Source organism: Dermacentor albipictus, chromosome 4, assembly GCF_038994185.2.
Source record: "Dermacentor albipictus isolate Rhodes 1998 colony chromosome 4, USDA_Dalb.pri_finalv2, whole genome shotgun sequence".
Classification (NCBI taxonomy): domain Eukaryota; kingdom Metazoa; phylum Arthropoda; class Arachnida; order Ixodida; family Ixodidae; genus Dermacentor; species Dermacentor albipictus.
Genome location: NC_091824.1, coordinates 41,432,685 through 41,447,904, shown reverse-complemented (window position 1 = coordinate 41,447,904; position 15,220 = coordinate 41,432,685). Strand labels below are relative to the sequence as shown.

General features: G+C 45.6%; 1 protein-coding gene across 1 annotated transcript in view; it reads right to left on the bottom strand.

The window, feature by feature from the left end:
* Positions 1-493: 493 nt before the first annotated feature.
* Positions 494-15,220, bottom strand: part of LOC135907159 (3-oxoacyl-[acyl-carrier-protein] reductase FabG-like) — an 84,992-nt gene continuing 70,265 nt past the window's right edge. The window contains exons 8-9 of the mRNA XM_070538054.1: positions 8,368-8,431; positions 494-800 (exon numbers count right to left, since the gene is read on the bottom strand). Of these exons, the coding sequence (XP_070394155.1) occupies positions 612-800; positions 8,368-8,431 (253 nt within the window). The 3' untranslated portion in view covers positions 494-611. The remainder of the gene's footprint in view (positions 801-8,367; positions 8,432-15,220) is intronic.

The window sequence follows — 15,220 nt, the reverse complement described above, 5'->3', positions numbered from 1 at the left end:
AAGACGCAGTCAGAGCACGTCGCTTCCTCAAGTCTAGCCTAAGTACCTTCTGACAATGATTCTATGATACAGCTGGAATTACGACAACAAACGCTACATATATGAAGCGTTTGTCGAGATTCGAACTATGTAGGCGAGTTAAGTAGGTGTCAAAGGATGTCTGCACTCATGTTGCCTAGGCTTCGTAGAAACGGTAGTAAGGGCTCATTCACCTACTAGGGAGAATGTAGAAAAGGGTTAAAGGCGCCGATGAATAGCTTTACGAAATACAGATTGCAAGGTATCAGACTCAGTATTTGTTTACCATTCCTCCTATATTCACAATGCAGCGGCGCTCTGAATTCCAACAAGGTGGCCATCGTGTAGTGAGATATCATGTCGCAGTTTCGTATTCTGCACAAGTCACATGACTATGCATGTTTCAACGCACGAAAGCTACAAGAAACCTAAAAAAAATGAGCCGCAGAAGGTAAATTTCTGGTGCGGTCCTCAAGATCTTTATTTTATTCCATGCGGTACCTCTGTATATTGTTTTGCTTCACGCTGCTGTTTATCAAAGCTTGGAGACCTGGCTGAGGAAAAATCCTCTCGCGTTGCTGTAACGCAGTCATCTACTCGTTGTAGCATGGGGTTGGAACCGCGAGACCGGACGTGAGTTTCAGACCTCCATCCACAACCATCGTGATTCCAGTTACGAACGAGGCGTCGTCAGAAGCCAGGAAAGCGATGCAGCTGGCAACCTCCTTTGGTGTTCCCACTCGGCCTAGCGGATGCGCGCGGACTGCCGTCTTCTCCAGGAACTGCGTAATTTAGAAAAGCGGGGCGGCAGAGTAATGATTCTATGTTAAAATAAACCTAAGGAGAGTTGCTGAAGACGCACATGAGTTGGTATACAATGTAGGTACCAACGATTACTTGAAAGCTTCGAAAAGATAGACATTTTCGTAACACCCTAGGCCAGCGAAATAAAGAAACAATAATGTATTGTTAGAATTACGCCCGCTATTTCCCTCACTGTAATCAGATAGTGCTCGAGCGCGGCCAGCCTAGAAAGTCTAGATCGAAGTCTTCCAGTGCCCTCATAAAGGAGCTTAGCCATTTATTACTCCAAGGCCTACTCGATGACTCGCCTCAGCGGTGGTTCGAGTGCTTGTCGAGGCAGACGCGTTTCGAGAAGAGTGAAGTGCAAGAACAACTCCCGTACGTAGGTTCAGGCACCAGTTGAAAAACAGCAGATAGTGGAAATTAATTGACTAAAGCAGTTTTCTAGTTACAGGAGGAAGAACTGTAGAATTATTACTTAGCTATTTGTACTGGAAGCTCATCAACTCGCCATCTTGTGTGTTCACAGCGGAAGAACGTCGAGAAAAGATGTAAACTACAACAAAACTTCTCAAGTGCGGAATTTTATGTTTGGGACGCTGAACAAACAAACATAGCACGAGTAATTCACGAGTAATTACGTAGATAATTGTGTATGAGTGAGTGTATGAGTGACTGAGTGACTGTATCAGTGACCCAAAGAGCGTCACTGAACGAAAACTGTAACACTTGGTCACCAAGCCCCTCGCAATAAATCAAGAAATAGTGGTGAGCGAGTGGTAGTAATTTTGATTTCATACAGTGCCTAATAGTGCATACCACTGTACCTTAGAGAATACCTCCAGCCTTTCATTGCAGTACGGACATTGTAGGGCAGCGCTTACAGCATTCGGACTAGGCGTAATAAGCTGGAAAGGATGGACGAATATTCGACATTCTCGTGTATTCTGAAGCTTTGGCTAAACTGTGTTGCCGTTCACACGTTGATTGGCAGCAAGAAACGCTCAACCCGCAGTTAGCAGCGCCGCACAGGCATTGTGTGCTCCCTTGGTAAAGAAGGCAGCGAAGATACGCTGTTGCACGCAATGGATGCGTTATCACATGGCCACACATGACGCTGCCAACGAGAGCACAATGAAAAGAGCCTATCAGAATGCAAGAAATATTGTTAAGAAAAAAGGCGAACAAAAGAAGGCCATATATATAAAAAAGAAAAAGGACAGCGCTTCAGAGTAGGGGAACGCAAACATGGTTTCCATGGAAGTATACATTTTTTTTTAAGTGAGTGCCACATCGACAATCAGCAGCAATGTTTTGCACATTTCCACCATTTTTCTACACCTTTGCTGTTCTCTCGGGAATGGTACGATGCCCTAAGATATACTGTGCCTGACATGTAGGCACCGTAAAACAGAACGAAGGAAGGGATGGCACGTGAGGCTGATGGTATTCTTCCTCTCTCTCTGTTGTTCTTTGCTATGTGGGGAGGGGGATAATTAAGGTGCCCGGTCCTGCGTTGAGCGTCGGCGTCCGTCGGCGTAACCGAGCGAACGAACACACCGAAGGATGAAAGAGCGAACGCGCAGCGCGGGGAGAAAGACGGGGATAGCGAAGAAAGCGCGAGGGGCAAAGCGGTGGAGGAGGGTGCAGCGGAACCATGAGGCGGAAAGCGGAGGAGGAGAGTACGGCGAAAGTATGAGAAGAAAATCGTAGTGCCGCGCAAGAGAGGCTGCGGCGACGAGCCCTACGAGTTGGCGACAGAATAGCAAGCCGTCATCTGTTCACCCACGACACCATTGATACGGCATGCGAAGATCGTGTGCAGCGATACGATATGTGGAAACAAAGAGCTGCGTGAGCGGACGTATGTCTGCAGTGGCTCCTGTGAACCGCGCCCACGCACTGCCTCTCGCGATCTCCCGGTTATCGAGGCAGACGCGCTACAGTTCGCTCCGTTTGCAATGTGCCGCATCAGAGAAACGGTCCGCGCCAGCCACACCACTGATAGCGTTCTCTTCCTTATATAAACTGTATATCTACATAACTATAATAGAAAATATTTACACTCAAAGTTCTTACACGCAGAGATCTGCGCTGAAATTTCGCATTAGTGAGTATCATAATCGTCGATGAATTCAAAAGAATTCAAATCAAAGGCAAGTGTACGCGCTGCGTGTAAATGAATTTCGCACAATTTCAGAGTACCGTACGGAGGTTCAAGTTTGTAAAACGAACGGTGTAAGGATAGATGCCCCGATGAGGATGGCCGGCACGTCTCACAAATATTCGGTCACGCGAAGCCCCAACACAAGGGGCAGTACATGTCTTGCTGGTCCATCACTGCGCTGCTTTTGCTGGGACGTCAATGTAAGCGTGCTCGCGTAGTTTTTTCGCATATTCAAATGTTTTGTTCTCTAGATTATTTTCAGCAGCAATACAAGCATCTTGCGCAACTAGCGTTGCCATTTGGTGAGTGCCATGTCATTGCGCCTTCGGAAAGTTCAAATTTCATGCTTTACAAGCTGGTGCAGACGGTACATTTTATTGATCTAAGCAGCTGGAGCTGAAGTGTCGGGCAACAATTACTCTGAAAACAGTGCTTGGTGCTGTTGAAGCTCCTTTTTTGAGGGGGGGGGGGATTTATCACTGCCAGCATTTTGTACTCTTGAACGTCAGCGAGTGTGGGCTTTATTCAGGAATGACGTACTGCAAGCGACAAGAGAAGGACAAAGTACCTCGAGCGGCCAGTCGTGCGGCAATTTTGCGCGCATCTGCGGGCTTCTCTCATGCTCGGAAAAACACTTCTATATAACACCTATTGAGCAACAAAAAGCTGTATCGGGAGTTTTTCATGTTCGTCAATTTTCTCATTGACAACTTAAATATCATATTTGAGATACTAATTAAATAAATAATCAATTATTTATGTAATTAATAAATCAATTAACAGTGATTACCTAACTAGGTGGAATAAGAAATAATCTGAATATCTCCAAGCGACTTCAAACAACGTTATCTTGGTTCGGTCCCCTACGTGGCATTTGCATATATTTATTGTTTGGCTCCAGTTAGGTGGGACACCATGTATAATGTTTCTTTCAAGATAGAACTTAGTTTCGAGTTTCAACGTTTCTGTTGTGCGCTCTCTTCTCTGTGTTGTGTATTTGTGCGCTGCCCCCCCCCCCCCCCCTTCCTTCAACATAAGCGTTCTTGGTTTCCCCCGGCCGGTGTCCTGTAAAAACTAAATGTGCCAGCAAGAATCAATTTGCATGGTGGTCGAGACAATCTGGTCGGACAAGACTGTGTCTCCTACTAACAGCCTCTGTCGAATAGCGTTACAAGCATACCTTTTGAACTGGATGCGATGTTTACCCATGCTTCCCAAAGAAAAGCGAACTTTCCAAATAGTGGACACTGCAAGAAACTAGGGGCCTTATATGGGTACAATGCGAGCAGCGTACAAAGATTGTCAGTTAATTACAGACCTTGCAAAACAATCCTTTAACCAAGTGCTCGAAAGCGTTAGAGGCGTTAAATACTTGAGGAAATATTAATTCCCCCCCGCCCCCCCCTTAATTCATTGCACAATACCAGGCACATAGTACTACGTTTGCGCGGTGACATTGGTGAAATACACGAGGTGCCTTGCTTGCATTTGGAGGATGTAGCGCGCAGGCCTTGTGTGATTATGGAGCCCAAGTTCAATGTGTTTAAGAGGAAGCTTTCGCTCGGGTGCTGCTGCCTAAACACATATAAAAGAAGAATTAGTTTTTCTCGGCAACCACCGCACCAAATTTGACAAGGTTTGTTGTATTTAGAAGAAAATTTAAGTATAATGACTCTCAGTATCGAATTTCTTATTCAGATCTTCAATTTATTATTTAAATTAGCAAAAAGAAAAATTTTCGGAAGACGATACTACCAAGCTTACACGATAGAACGGTATCACAATTCTGTGTATTGCATCTAATAGTACATCTAAAGCGGACAAAATTTATATGTTACACCTGAATCTAAAAAAATTCAGTAATATGGGAAGATAGCTTTTGCACAACCCTTCTACACAGCGTAACAAATTCACGTAATTTACATATAGAATTCGTCCACTTTGAATTATCTAATGGATGCCGTTTACAGAACCGCGGTATCAGTTCTTGATGCAAAACTATTAATTTACAAACTTCGTGCGTCTATTTATTCAAACTTGTGAATTCTTTAAAATGCTTTTAACAAAATTCATGCCATAAATCAATATCCTGCTTAAGAAATTTACTAGAATTTTACTTTCTCTCTCAAATGCAATAAATTTCATTAAAATCGGTCCAGAGGTTATCTCACAAAAGCGTTTTTGTGTTTTAAATGTACTTGAATAGGCCCCATCGGAGTTAGGCTCGAGCTAAAGCTTCGTCTGAACCGGCTTTACTGTATATAGTCAATCTCTGCAGAGCGTTATAAGCGGGTTTTACGAACATCGTAGAATTAGGACACTCTCCTAGTAGAACTGTGTGTGGCAATGTTATGGGAATTTTGCACGAATAGGGAGAATGTTATGAGTGGTTTGTGCGGGAAAGGAAATATATTGAGATGATTCAATTACGACTTTTGCTAAAAATGAATTAAAAAGAGCACTCCAAAACGATATACGACCGTCTTCCACAAGCTTTCTCTTTGTTCCGAGACAACTGCACATTGAAGCAAGCCTACATTTCTATAAAATGGGTTGAATGTTGCGGGAAACGGGTGACAAAAGTTTGAGGTTCCATAATTACCTGCGGCTGTGCAAAAAAAAAAGAAACTGTCAATTTCGTCCACACTCAACGAATTTCAAGTGATACCAGTGCTTAGCGTTGCGCTGAAGGTGTTGGAGAAGCCTAGCGTGATAAGGAGTGTGCCAGCGTGTTGCACGCGTGGCAACTCGATGGCACACGAAATGACACCGAAGAAAAATCATGCGGATCCCACGCACTGCACGAATCGATGTAAACGAAGCGTCATGTGCAGTTTGCTTTCATTAGCGACACTTAGCGGTGACGTTGACGGCGCATGTTTAATGTCTTCGGCATATAAAGCAATACAAGAGTGGTGATTTCATGGTACACGTTACCTTGCGTGCAACTGCTGTCTCACTGCGTGTTAGACAGGAACACACAGCGAGGCGTGTTTGCTCACCGCGTCCAATGCGGGGCGCGTAGTCACTGCGCCGTAGCCCATTGTAATGGCGGGTCGACGGGAACGCTGTCGCGTTCCACTCTTGAAGGCGAAGCAGAGTAACGCATGAGTTGTTTCTTCGTCTAGCCGAACCAAATATAGCTAAGCAACAGCAGTTCACCAGGCTAAACAGTGGTTCAACAACTAAAATAAAGGCTAGTATGCTTCGCATCATGGGCTTAACCTTACCTAAGCCACAGTCATTTTTCTTTACATCCTTTCCCTGCCTCCCCTCTGGACTGTTGCGTGATTATTACCAAGGTAGTCACTGTAGTTTCTGCAATGCTTACTTCAAGAACTTAGTGGCGCAAACCACCATCCCATTTCAATGAGAACGCGTATGGCACCCATGCTGCCTTTGCGTGGTGTCATGGATAATTGCAGCTGCGGGAGGCTATTGTGGCAACGCTCAGGTAAGCCAAATTACAGCCACTCTAGCCCAGGTACTCCAGGGGGTATTGTGACGACCGTCGATGGAAACGTGTCAACGAGTTTCTCGCATCACCTTTACTCTCTGCTACGCTCCAGCTGTGTATATGCTCACTCTGAACCATCACCGAAGCGGCGTACAAGAGCAATGGGAACAGTCGAAGGAAAAGGCAAAGAAAGCTCTTTAGAGCCAGCGGCGTTAGAAAGCTTCCAAACATAAGCTTGTATAAATTTCGCTTGGAGTTCACGACGGTGTGGTATGCCCACAAATTTTTGGCAGGAACGCTGACATGTGTGCGCACAACGCCCTTTCGCGAAGTGGCAACCCAGAACGCTGCCGCGTCTCCGGCAGAGCCAAGTGAGTGTGGCACTTGGCTTCGTCGCAGTTGGAGCCAAACACACTTGACGTATCTGGAGACCCCCTTGTAATTTTCTACGTGTAGCAACATCGTTTCTTTGCCTTCTTACGTCTTTCCCCTCTTTCCACGCCTTCGTCGTCGATAGCAGGAAAGCAATGCCACGGCGACGCCATCGGCGACGGCGCCTCATGCGACTGTGCTTTTGCTGTCGCAATAATAGTTACAGAACTTTCGCTGTTTCATTATCATTATTTACATGGTGTGCCTTCGATGTCTTCATCCCTTTTCATCCCTTTTAATTCTATTTTGTAGTAAAAGTGGGCAAGTTATCGTTGATATGCAGGCAGATTTGAAAGCGAGAGGGTAAGGTACAGTCTTTAAGATTAAAAATAAAAATCTTATTCAAGCACCGTAGAACTTTATACACGCGTTTTACGAACGGTGTGGAACTTCGCTTTCTCTTCCACGAGGAGCTATTAAAGCCGCCGATTTCTAATTTGGTGGGAACGTCAGGAACGTTGTAGCCAACTTGTATGACGTGAACTATTTGTGAGTTCAATACAGCCTAGGTATAAGCTTTCTGGATCAAGCGCGTGAAAGTAAATTATGGGCGCATGAGAAAATGCACGGCAGATCCCGTTTACCTGTAGACGAAGTGTGGGCACATTAGAGGCAATGGTGGCGAAAGTTTATTTCGGGCTTAATTATGCGTTTTGCAAATATACAGAGACCGCCCGTTTTCTGCCGATTTTCAGGCATCACACGAAGCCAGTACAGTGTTTTTGCTGGTCTTGCCGGAGAAATCAGTGCGGCACCAATTTCAGAATTAGTGGAAATATGGGGGCACGCTATATCTGATGTTCGGGCAATGTTCAATGTGTCCATGCGAGTTAAGCACAACGGGGAACGTCTTTAAACGTATGGTTTCGCTTCGGGCCAGTCATATCATTTGTTGAATTGCCTTTAACAAAACGGCTTCGCCGAAAGCTGGGCTACGAAGCTGCAATGTCGCACAAGGGTACTCTGCCTTTCTTTATTCATCTTTTGTATATAGACGACTTAAAACACCAACAAAAAGTAAAATAATCACAGGACTAATTCTATAAAACAAAACGTACCATGTTGACGACAATGCGTTTGTCCTGCGCATATGTTTCATTCCTATTACCCTGTTAGAGTGGCGCTGCGTGGCACCCTTTAGCCCCGCTAGCGGGCGTCACTGCAGATTGCACATAATAGATAGATGTGCTCCTGCCTGATGGGAATGAGCGTAAGGCACAACTTCAAGACCATACATGTAGAGGCGTGAACAAGGATCGTCAGCGTAGGATCCCGATTAAATGCGTTACGAAAACTCAACCACCTGCAATTTACTAGGGATACGTACTATTCGCACGCTGCGTGACATTCCGCTCCGACGTTAAGGTATGAGCCATAAGTTGAGCTAAACAGAATAAAGAGGTAACGGCTGCTTGACTAGCGTGTGTCCCTTTCTACTTAGTAATAGCCACTATTTTATTTTAATAAAGCAAACGTAGATAACACAAACCTCTTTTCGTTCCTCCAGGTTGTCTCCAGGTTGCGTCCAAAAGGTTGTATTGATGACTCCGGGGCTGCCAAAAATGAGGACATATGCTTGTGAATTCCTTTCCTGTCGTGCGTCAGTGCACAATGTAAAATAATTTTGATTGTTGTAGTCGCACGTCGGGACACTGTTCGACAAATTTAGCTTCGCATACAAAAAATTCTAAAATAAGCTATTGTATGCCTTTCTAACGGGAAAGAGTTGCACCGAGGTAAGTCTTATTTTCGCAGTTTCCTCGTGGCTTCCTTTCACACATTTTAGATGCTATTCAAATTTCTGTTTATTTTCACGTTTGCGATATCCCACTTTAAATCGGCTAGACTTGTAGAGCAAGGATTGAATGCACAAAGCTTTCCGATCGTAAATGATGTTTGCGATTGGCCGGCCACCTTCGCTAACATGTCCATGTATTAGGGTTAAGCGCACGTTCAGTGTCACGTTCAGTTAGCGCACGCAATGACATGAGTTGTGCGCGAGGACTTTGACTACGTGGGCAAAATAAATGGCGTTCGGTACTTGCTAGTCTACATTGGGGCTACATTTATAAAGGCGGAACCGCAACATGGTGGACAATATGGAGAACAGACAAATCCCGCATTTAATACTGCACAATAATTTTAAATAGCAGTCTTTCTCCACGCACGTGGATAACCGTGACAGGAGACTACTGTAGGAATGACTGCAAGTGCTGCGTATGTCATAGCGAAGGGTTTACCTGGCCTGGTGGCCAGTAAACGTGACGCAAGCAGCTTCGGCCATAGCATGCAAACGAACGACACACACAGTTGCTCAATTCTTGTGTCGTGACTGTTGCGTCAAGGTGCAAAACCAACATATCCATGTATATGTCTTAATACTTAAGGACGTCTCGATTTGCAGCTGCTGCCGTAGCCCACGAGTGCAGAAGGAAATTCGCTAGGGATATAATTGGGGGCACCTTAACAAAATCGATTGCTCAAAATCAAACGTCGTCAACGGCGGCGTCTGTAGTAGACGGTATGCGATGTTCGGGCGTTAGGAGTCTGTGCGGACTGAATAAAGGCTGCCACGGAGGGCTTCTGACGGTTACTCCAGCTTGAAAGGAACAAAGAAAAATAAAAAAATAAGAGAACCGTATCAAAAGCCTAGAATCAATCATCGCTCGTCGCGACTAAACGCTCTTAGGATGATAAATCATTTCCAGCCGACGAGAGGCTACGCTTTATCACGAACACTGATAATGCCGGCGAGAGAAACAGTGTGGCGAAGTTCAGTGTGCAGCGATAGCTTTTAAATATTTTATTGTTGTTTTGTTGACGTCATCACGCGTCTCCGCGGGAAGTTTTAAAAATTTAAGGTCAGTACACCACGGGGTGGCACTCACGCGAACTAAACCCTCGTGTCCAGAAATGCTGGATACGCTTCATTCTTGAAATGAACTGCTCAGGTCCCGGTAAAATCTTCACAAGCAGCACTAATATGGGTTAAGGATAAGCACCTTACCAATACCGAATACCCATCTTGACGAAATTCGATTTGTTCATGTAGATGCTTCATTTGGACGATCGTTAAAATGTAATGAGTTGCCGATGAAATTATGGGCTAGGTATTTTGATCCAACCTGCGGCAGTATTTAATGCGACATCATTAAAATAAAAGGGTGCAGTTCTTCATTTCCTGAGCCACCAACACAGGCTGCGTTAGGAACGTTTGCGTACAACGTTTGCGTGTAGAGGGTCGAGATAAGCATCTACCGAAAGTCGAGTCTCCTGGCAACACAAACACACGTGTGCTCGAACACGCATACGCGCACTTGTGCGCACGCTTATCCAAATACCGGGACACAAACACGCGCGCACACGCAAGTACAAGTGCACATGCACCCACGCTCAAAGTGTGCACACCCATATACACTCCCTCAACTTCCCTGTTGCCTCCCAAAAACATACGCGTGCAAACGGACTGAATGACACTCGCTCTGCAATTACCGCTCAAAACTACAGCTGTACTAAATCGCTTAATGCTTTAAATTTCGCACATCTTCAAGTGAATGTGCCCTCTGCTGAGAGAGTGCAAGACCGTTTGCTCCTGTCGTGTGGCATAATCGCCCATCATGCCAAATTATGCCATTATGCCATTATGCCCCGACCAAAACACTGCATAAACGCGCCACCAGTGCTCCGACTAAGTGCTGTAAATGCATATGTTGTTACAAAAGCCTACCCTCTTGGCGCAGACAGTAGAAACTTGTCGATAGTCGGCTATTATATAGAAATAAAATTGATTAAATTTTTGCCCATTCAGTCACGCATGTGCATTGCCGTGAAGTTCCACAGGATGGATGAAGGTGCAAAGTATGTCCATGCTACAAGGCACGAGAGTATTTTTTTAACGCAACACAGAGCTATGCGCATGCTTGTTGTTATGCTGTCCAAGGAATAAAATCCGACAATGAAAGCGATCACTCAACAAATAACTAACCCATTCATACGTTTAGGAAGTAAAAATAGAAAATATCTTTGAAGAGCCCTCCTGAAAAAAAAAAAACCAATACTAAAACCAAATCTTGAGTTTTGTGTTTCGGCCATGTGGTGGAAGACTGTTGAACTCAATCCTACATGGCGTTAAAAAAAAGAATCACGCAGCATGAGGCAGAACGATGGGTTTTGATAGATACCACGTGAACAATTACACGACTGTTTGTGAGAAATTGCTTTTAGGAACAGTGTTACGCCATGTGTAGAGAGTCGAGATAGGTATCTATTGAAAGCTGAGTCCCCTGGCTACACACGCTGCAGCGACTGTTACGATAGACGCCGTAGTTTTCTTACATCCGTGGTTTTTGTCTCGAAAATCAAGTACAAATTATCGTCGTTTCCATAGGCTTCGATTGCTGAATTTTCAGCCACCCTGGGAAGAAAATTCTTGCTAACCAGATAGTGATCACTGCATTTGGCTCTTGCGGATTGTTGTCCAGAACATGTCTGTCACCTGCCTTTTTCAATAATGAACCTGCAGTTCTTGTTATTCGCGGAAAACCCGCTTGTTCCAGTGAACACGCGCAAGCTTCATGCCGGAAACTACACAATCTAATTTCTCGCGGCTATTAGTAATGCAAAAAAGAGTTTTGAGAAGAACTGAGAATGTGCCACTCCGGCATTCTAGTGTGGAGCTCTTTAAAAAATGTAAAATAACTAGAGTACAAGACACATATGAGCATAAATTGTTGCGTGAATATCACCTTAACTATGACTGTCCTAATTCTCTCTTCATGGGTTTAGTAAATCTCCATTTGAAGGAAGCATCATATGCCACTAGAACATCATCATCATATGCCACTGGCTATGGTCGGCAAATGCTCCAAAACAAACTTCCATGTCTACTAAATGAGTTTAATAAAAAAACAAATCGGTATTCCCGAAGCAAAATTATCTGACTTGCACACATTCTTTCTAGCCTAACATTGACCTCTAGAGCTGTTTACGATTTGTATTTAATAATATTGTTTCAATGTCACTATTACTAAGTGTACATTGTTATGAAATGTGCTGTCATTCGATGCTGAGGTGAAGTTAAGTATGTTAACTCATGATGACCTACGTAGGACAGTAACTAACGTGTTTAATTTTATGGTTTTGTCAAAGTTTATGACAATGTTGTGCTTAACATGATAGTTTTGTAAAAGCGTACGACCATGCCAACAAAACGTGTGTGCCTCTGATGTTATCTTTGCCAGTATGGGGACGAAGGACTCCCTCAAGCCATCCTTGAATGGCTTTTCCCTTCGCCTCCCATCACATGTATATCTGATAAACTAATAAAGAATCAATCAAGTACACACGGACGCCAGCGGCGCCGGTCTTGCTGCAGTACTCGCGCAACGCATACACGGCTTCTCAGAGTATGTTGTCGCTTATACTAGCCGTGCCCTCACCGAGGCGGAATCCTACTACTCGGTAACCGAAAAGGAGTGTCTCCCGATTGTGTGGGCAATAAGCAAATTTCGTCCCTACTTATGCGGCCACACTTTCGACGTGGTTACTGACCATCACGCACTGTATTAGTTGGCGTCCCTGAAGGATCCTTCTGATCACCTTGGACGTTGGGCTGTTTGCCTGCAAGAATTTGACATTCGCGTGGTGTACAGATCGGGGCGAAAACATTCTGACGCGGATGCGCTCTCCCTATCTCCCGTGAAATCGACTGCAGAACCGCATTCGTCTGGTGCCTTTCCCTTCCCCTTACCTGTTGTTACCGCCATAGACATGCCTTCTGAACAACCAAAAGACTCCTGGATCGCCTCACTCCTGAATGTCCTTTCTGCTCCGCCAACTTTGCACACCCACGTGCCCTTCCCCGCCAAGCGACGCAGTTTGCCGTACGGGACGAACTCTTATATCGTCGTAACTATTAACCGGATGGCTGTGATTGGCTGCTCGTCATCCCTAGCCACATGCGGTCCGATGTCTGAGCATACATTCATGCTGATCCTCAATATGCTCACGCTGGTACACTGAAAACATATGAGCGGATCCGACAATGTTATTACTGGCGTGGCGTGTACACATATGTCCGCAAATACATGGGGTCTTGCCAATTGTGTCAACCACGGAAACATTTCCCCATTCACCCGGTCTCCTGCAGCTTTTACCGTGCCCTGCACGCGCCTTCGACCGTGTCGGAATCAATTTTTATGGCCTACTTCCGTGCTCTGTCGCTGGTAAAAGATGGGTCATCGTCGCCGTCGACCACCTAATGCTATATGCGGAAATGGCTGCGCTTCCTTCGGCTGCTGTTCTTGACGTTGGGAACTTCGTCTTACGTCATTTCGTCCTCCGGCATGGCGCACCACGCGAAACGCTCAGCGACAGGGACCGTGTGTTTTATCCGATGTCCTTGAGGAGTTCCTTCGTTCATGCCGCACATCTACGGCCTACCACCCGCGGACCAACGGGCTAACGGAGCACTTACACCGCATGCTGGGAGGCATGCTCTCCATTTACATAACTTCTGACCACTCTAACTGGGATGTCGATCTTCCCTTCGTCACTTACGCGTATAATAGCGCGACACAGTTGACAACCGCCTTTTCCCCATTCTTTCTTTTGTATGGCCGCGAACGATGCTCCACACTCAACACCATTTTGTCATATCCTCCGAACGCCTCCGAATTCAGCCCAGTTTCTGAAATGGCTCAATATGCTGAAGAGTGTCGGCAGCTCGCCCGCTCCTTTACTTCGGACAATCCAGCCCTCCAAAAAGATCGTCATGACCGCAATATCACTGCACAAGCTTTCGCCGTCGGCTCCCTCGTCTGTCTCCGCACGCCATTTCAATCCTGTGGCCTGAATCCTAAGTTTGCCACGAAGTACCAAGGCCAGTATCGCGTGATCGTATCTACCATCACCTATGTTGTTGAGCCGATCACCCTATCCTCCTACAAGCGTCGTCTTGGCTGCCAGGTGGTCCACGTGAGCCGCATCAAGCCATATCATGACCCCCTTATTCTCACGTCGCCTTGAGTCGCCAGGATGGCTTCCCTTCGCCGCTGGGGTACTGTAGTGGGGATGAAGCAACGCAGGCAGCATTGGTACACTGTCTAGGCGGCAGGTGCGAGCGCAGATTGCGAGCTCTTGACGCCGGTCGAAACTGTCTTTGCTGTGCCCGTCGTGCGGCCCTCCCGTCTGCCGTTCAACCTTAATAAACCCTCTTTCACAGTACATGTCTTAATACTTAAGCACATTTCAATTTTCAGCTGCTGCGGTAGCCCATGAGTGCGGATAGCAAAGTCGGTAGGGAAATAATTGGGGCCCCTAATGAAATCGATAGGTTAAAATCAAAAGCCGTCCACGGCGGCGTCTCTAGTAGACGCTGTGTGATGTTCTGACGTTAAGAGTGCGTGCCGACTGAAGAAAGGCTGCCGCGGAGGGATTCTGACGGTTACTCTAGCTTGAAAAAAAAAAAAAAAGAGGAACCGTATCAAAAGCCCAGAATCAATCATCGCTCATCGCGACTACACGCTCTTAGGATGATAAGCCATTTCCGGGCGACGAGCGGCTACGCTTTATCAAGAACACTGATTACGCCGGCGGGACAAGCATTGTGGAAAAGTTCCATGCCTAGGGATAGCTTTTCATTATTTTATTTTTGTTTTGTTGACGCCATCATGCGTCACCACGGGAAGTTTGAGGAGTTTAAGGTCACTAGGCCACGTGGTGGCACTCACGCGAACTAAACTCTCGTGTCCAGAGTAGGTATATGCTCTCCAGCGTTGATCAATACAACGATGCCATCGGCGAACCGCATAGTTTCTGTAATGTTCCCTTTGGTTGTTGCACCGTAACCTCAGTAGTCGAATGTCGCGACATCTTCAAAGCATGCAGTGAATAGCATTCGTGAGTGTGTGCCTTTTCATAACGGACTTTTTACTTAGCGTTCCTTCTTTTACAGTGAAGAACTCTGTAAGCTTTGAAATCAGTAAATATTACCCGAGATATACACGTATGTATTCCTCTTGTTCTCTATTATTACACAAAGCCTCCTTCACTGCTCATATCCCTGCTCAACTGAACGCGTCACCATAATCCATGAAGGCAGCAGATAGGAGATGCTAATATTCAGCAGGCTTCTGAATTATTTCCGCGTTGACAGGCATGTGCTCCATTCCTAAATATTTGTGTCTAAAGCCAGAGATAGGAGCCTGTGCCAAAGGAATCATAGAAATATTTCAGTGACAGTGCTAGCTATCTACTTATCACGTTCTTCGGGAGAGCAGCTGAAGACTTGTGAGCGAATTTATTTTCTACACAAGAGAGCGCCCTCAACGTCGACCATTTCA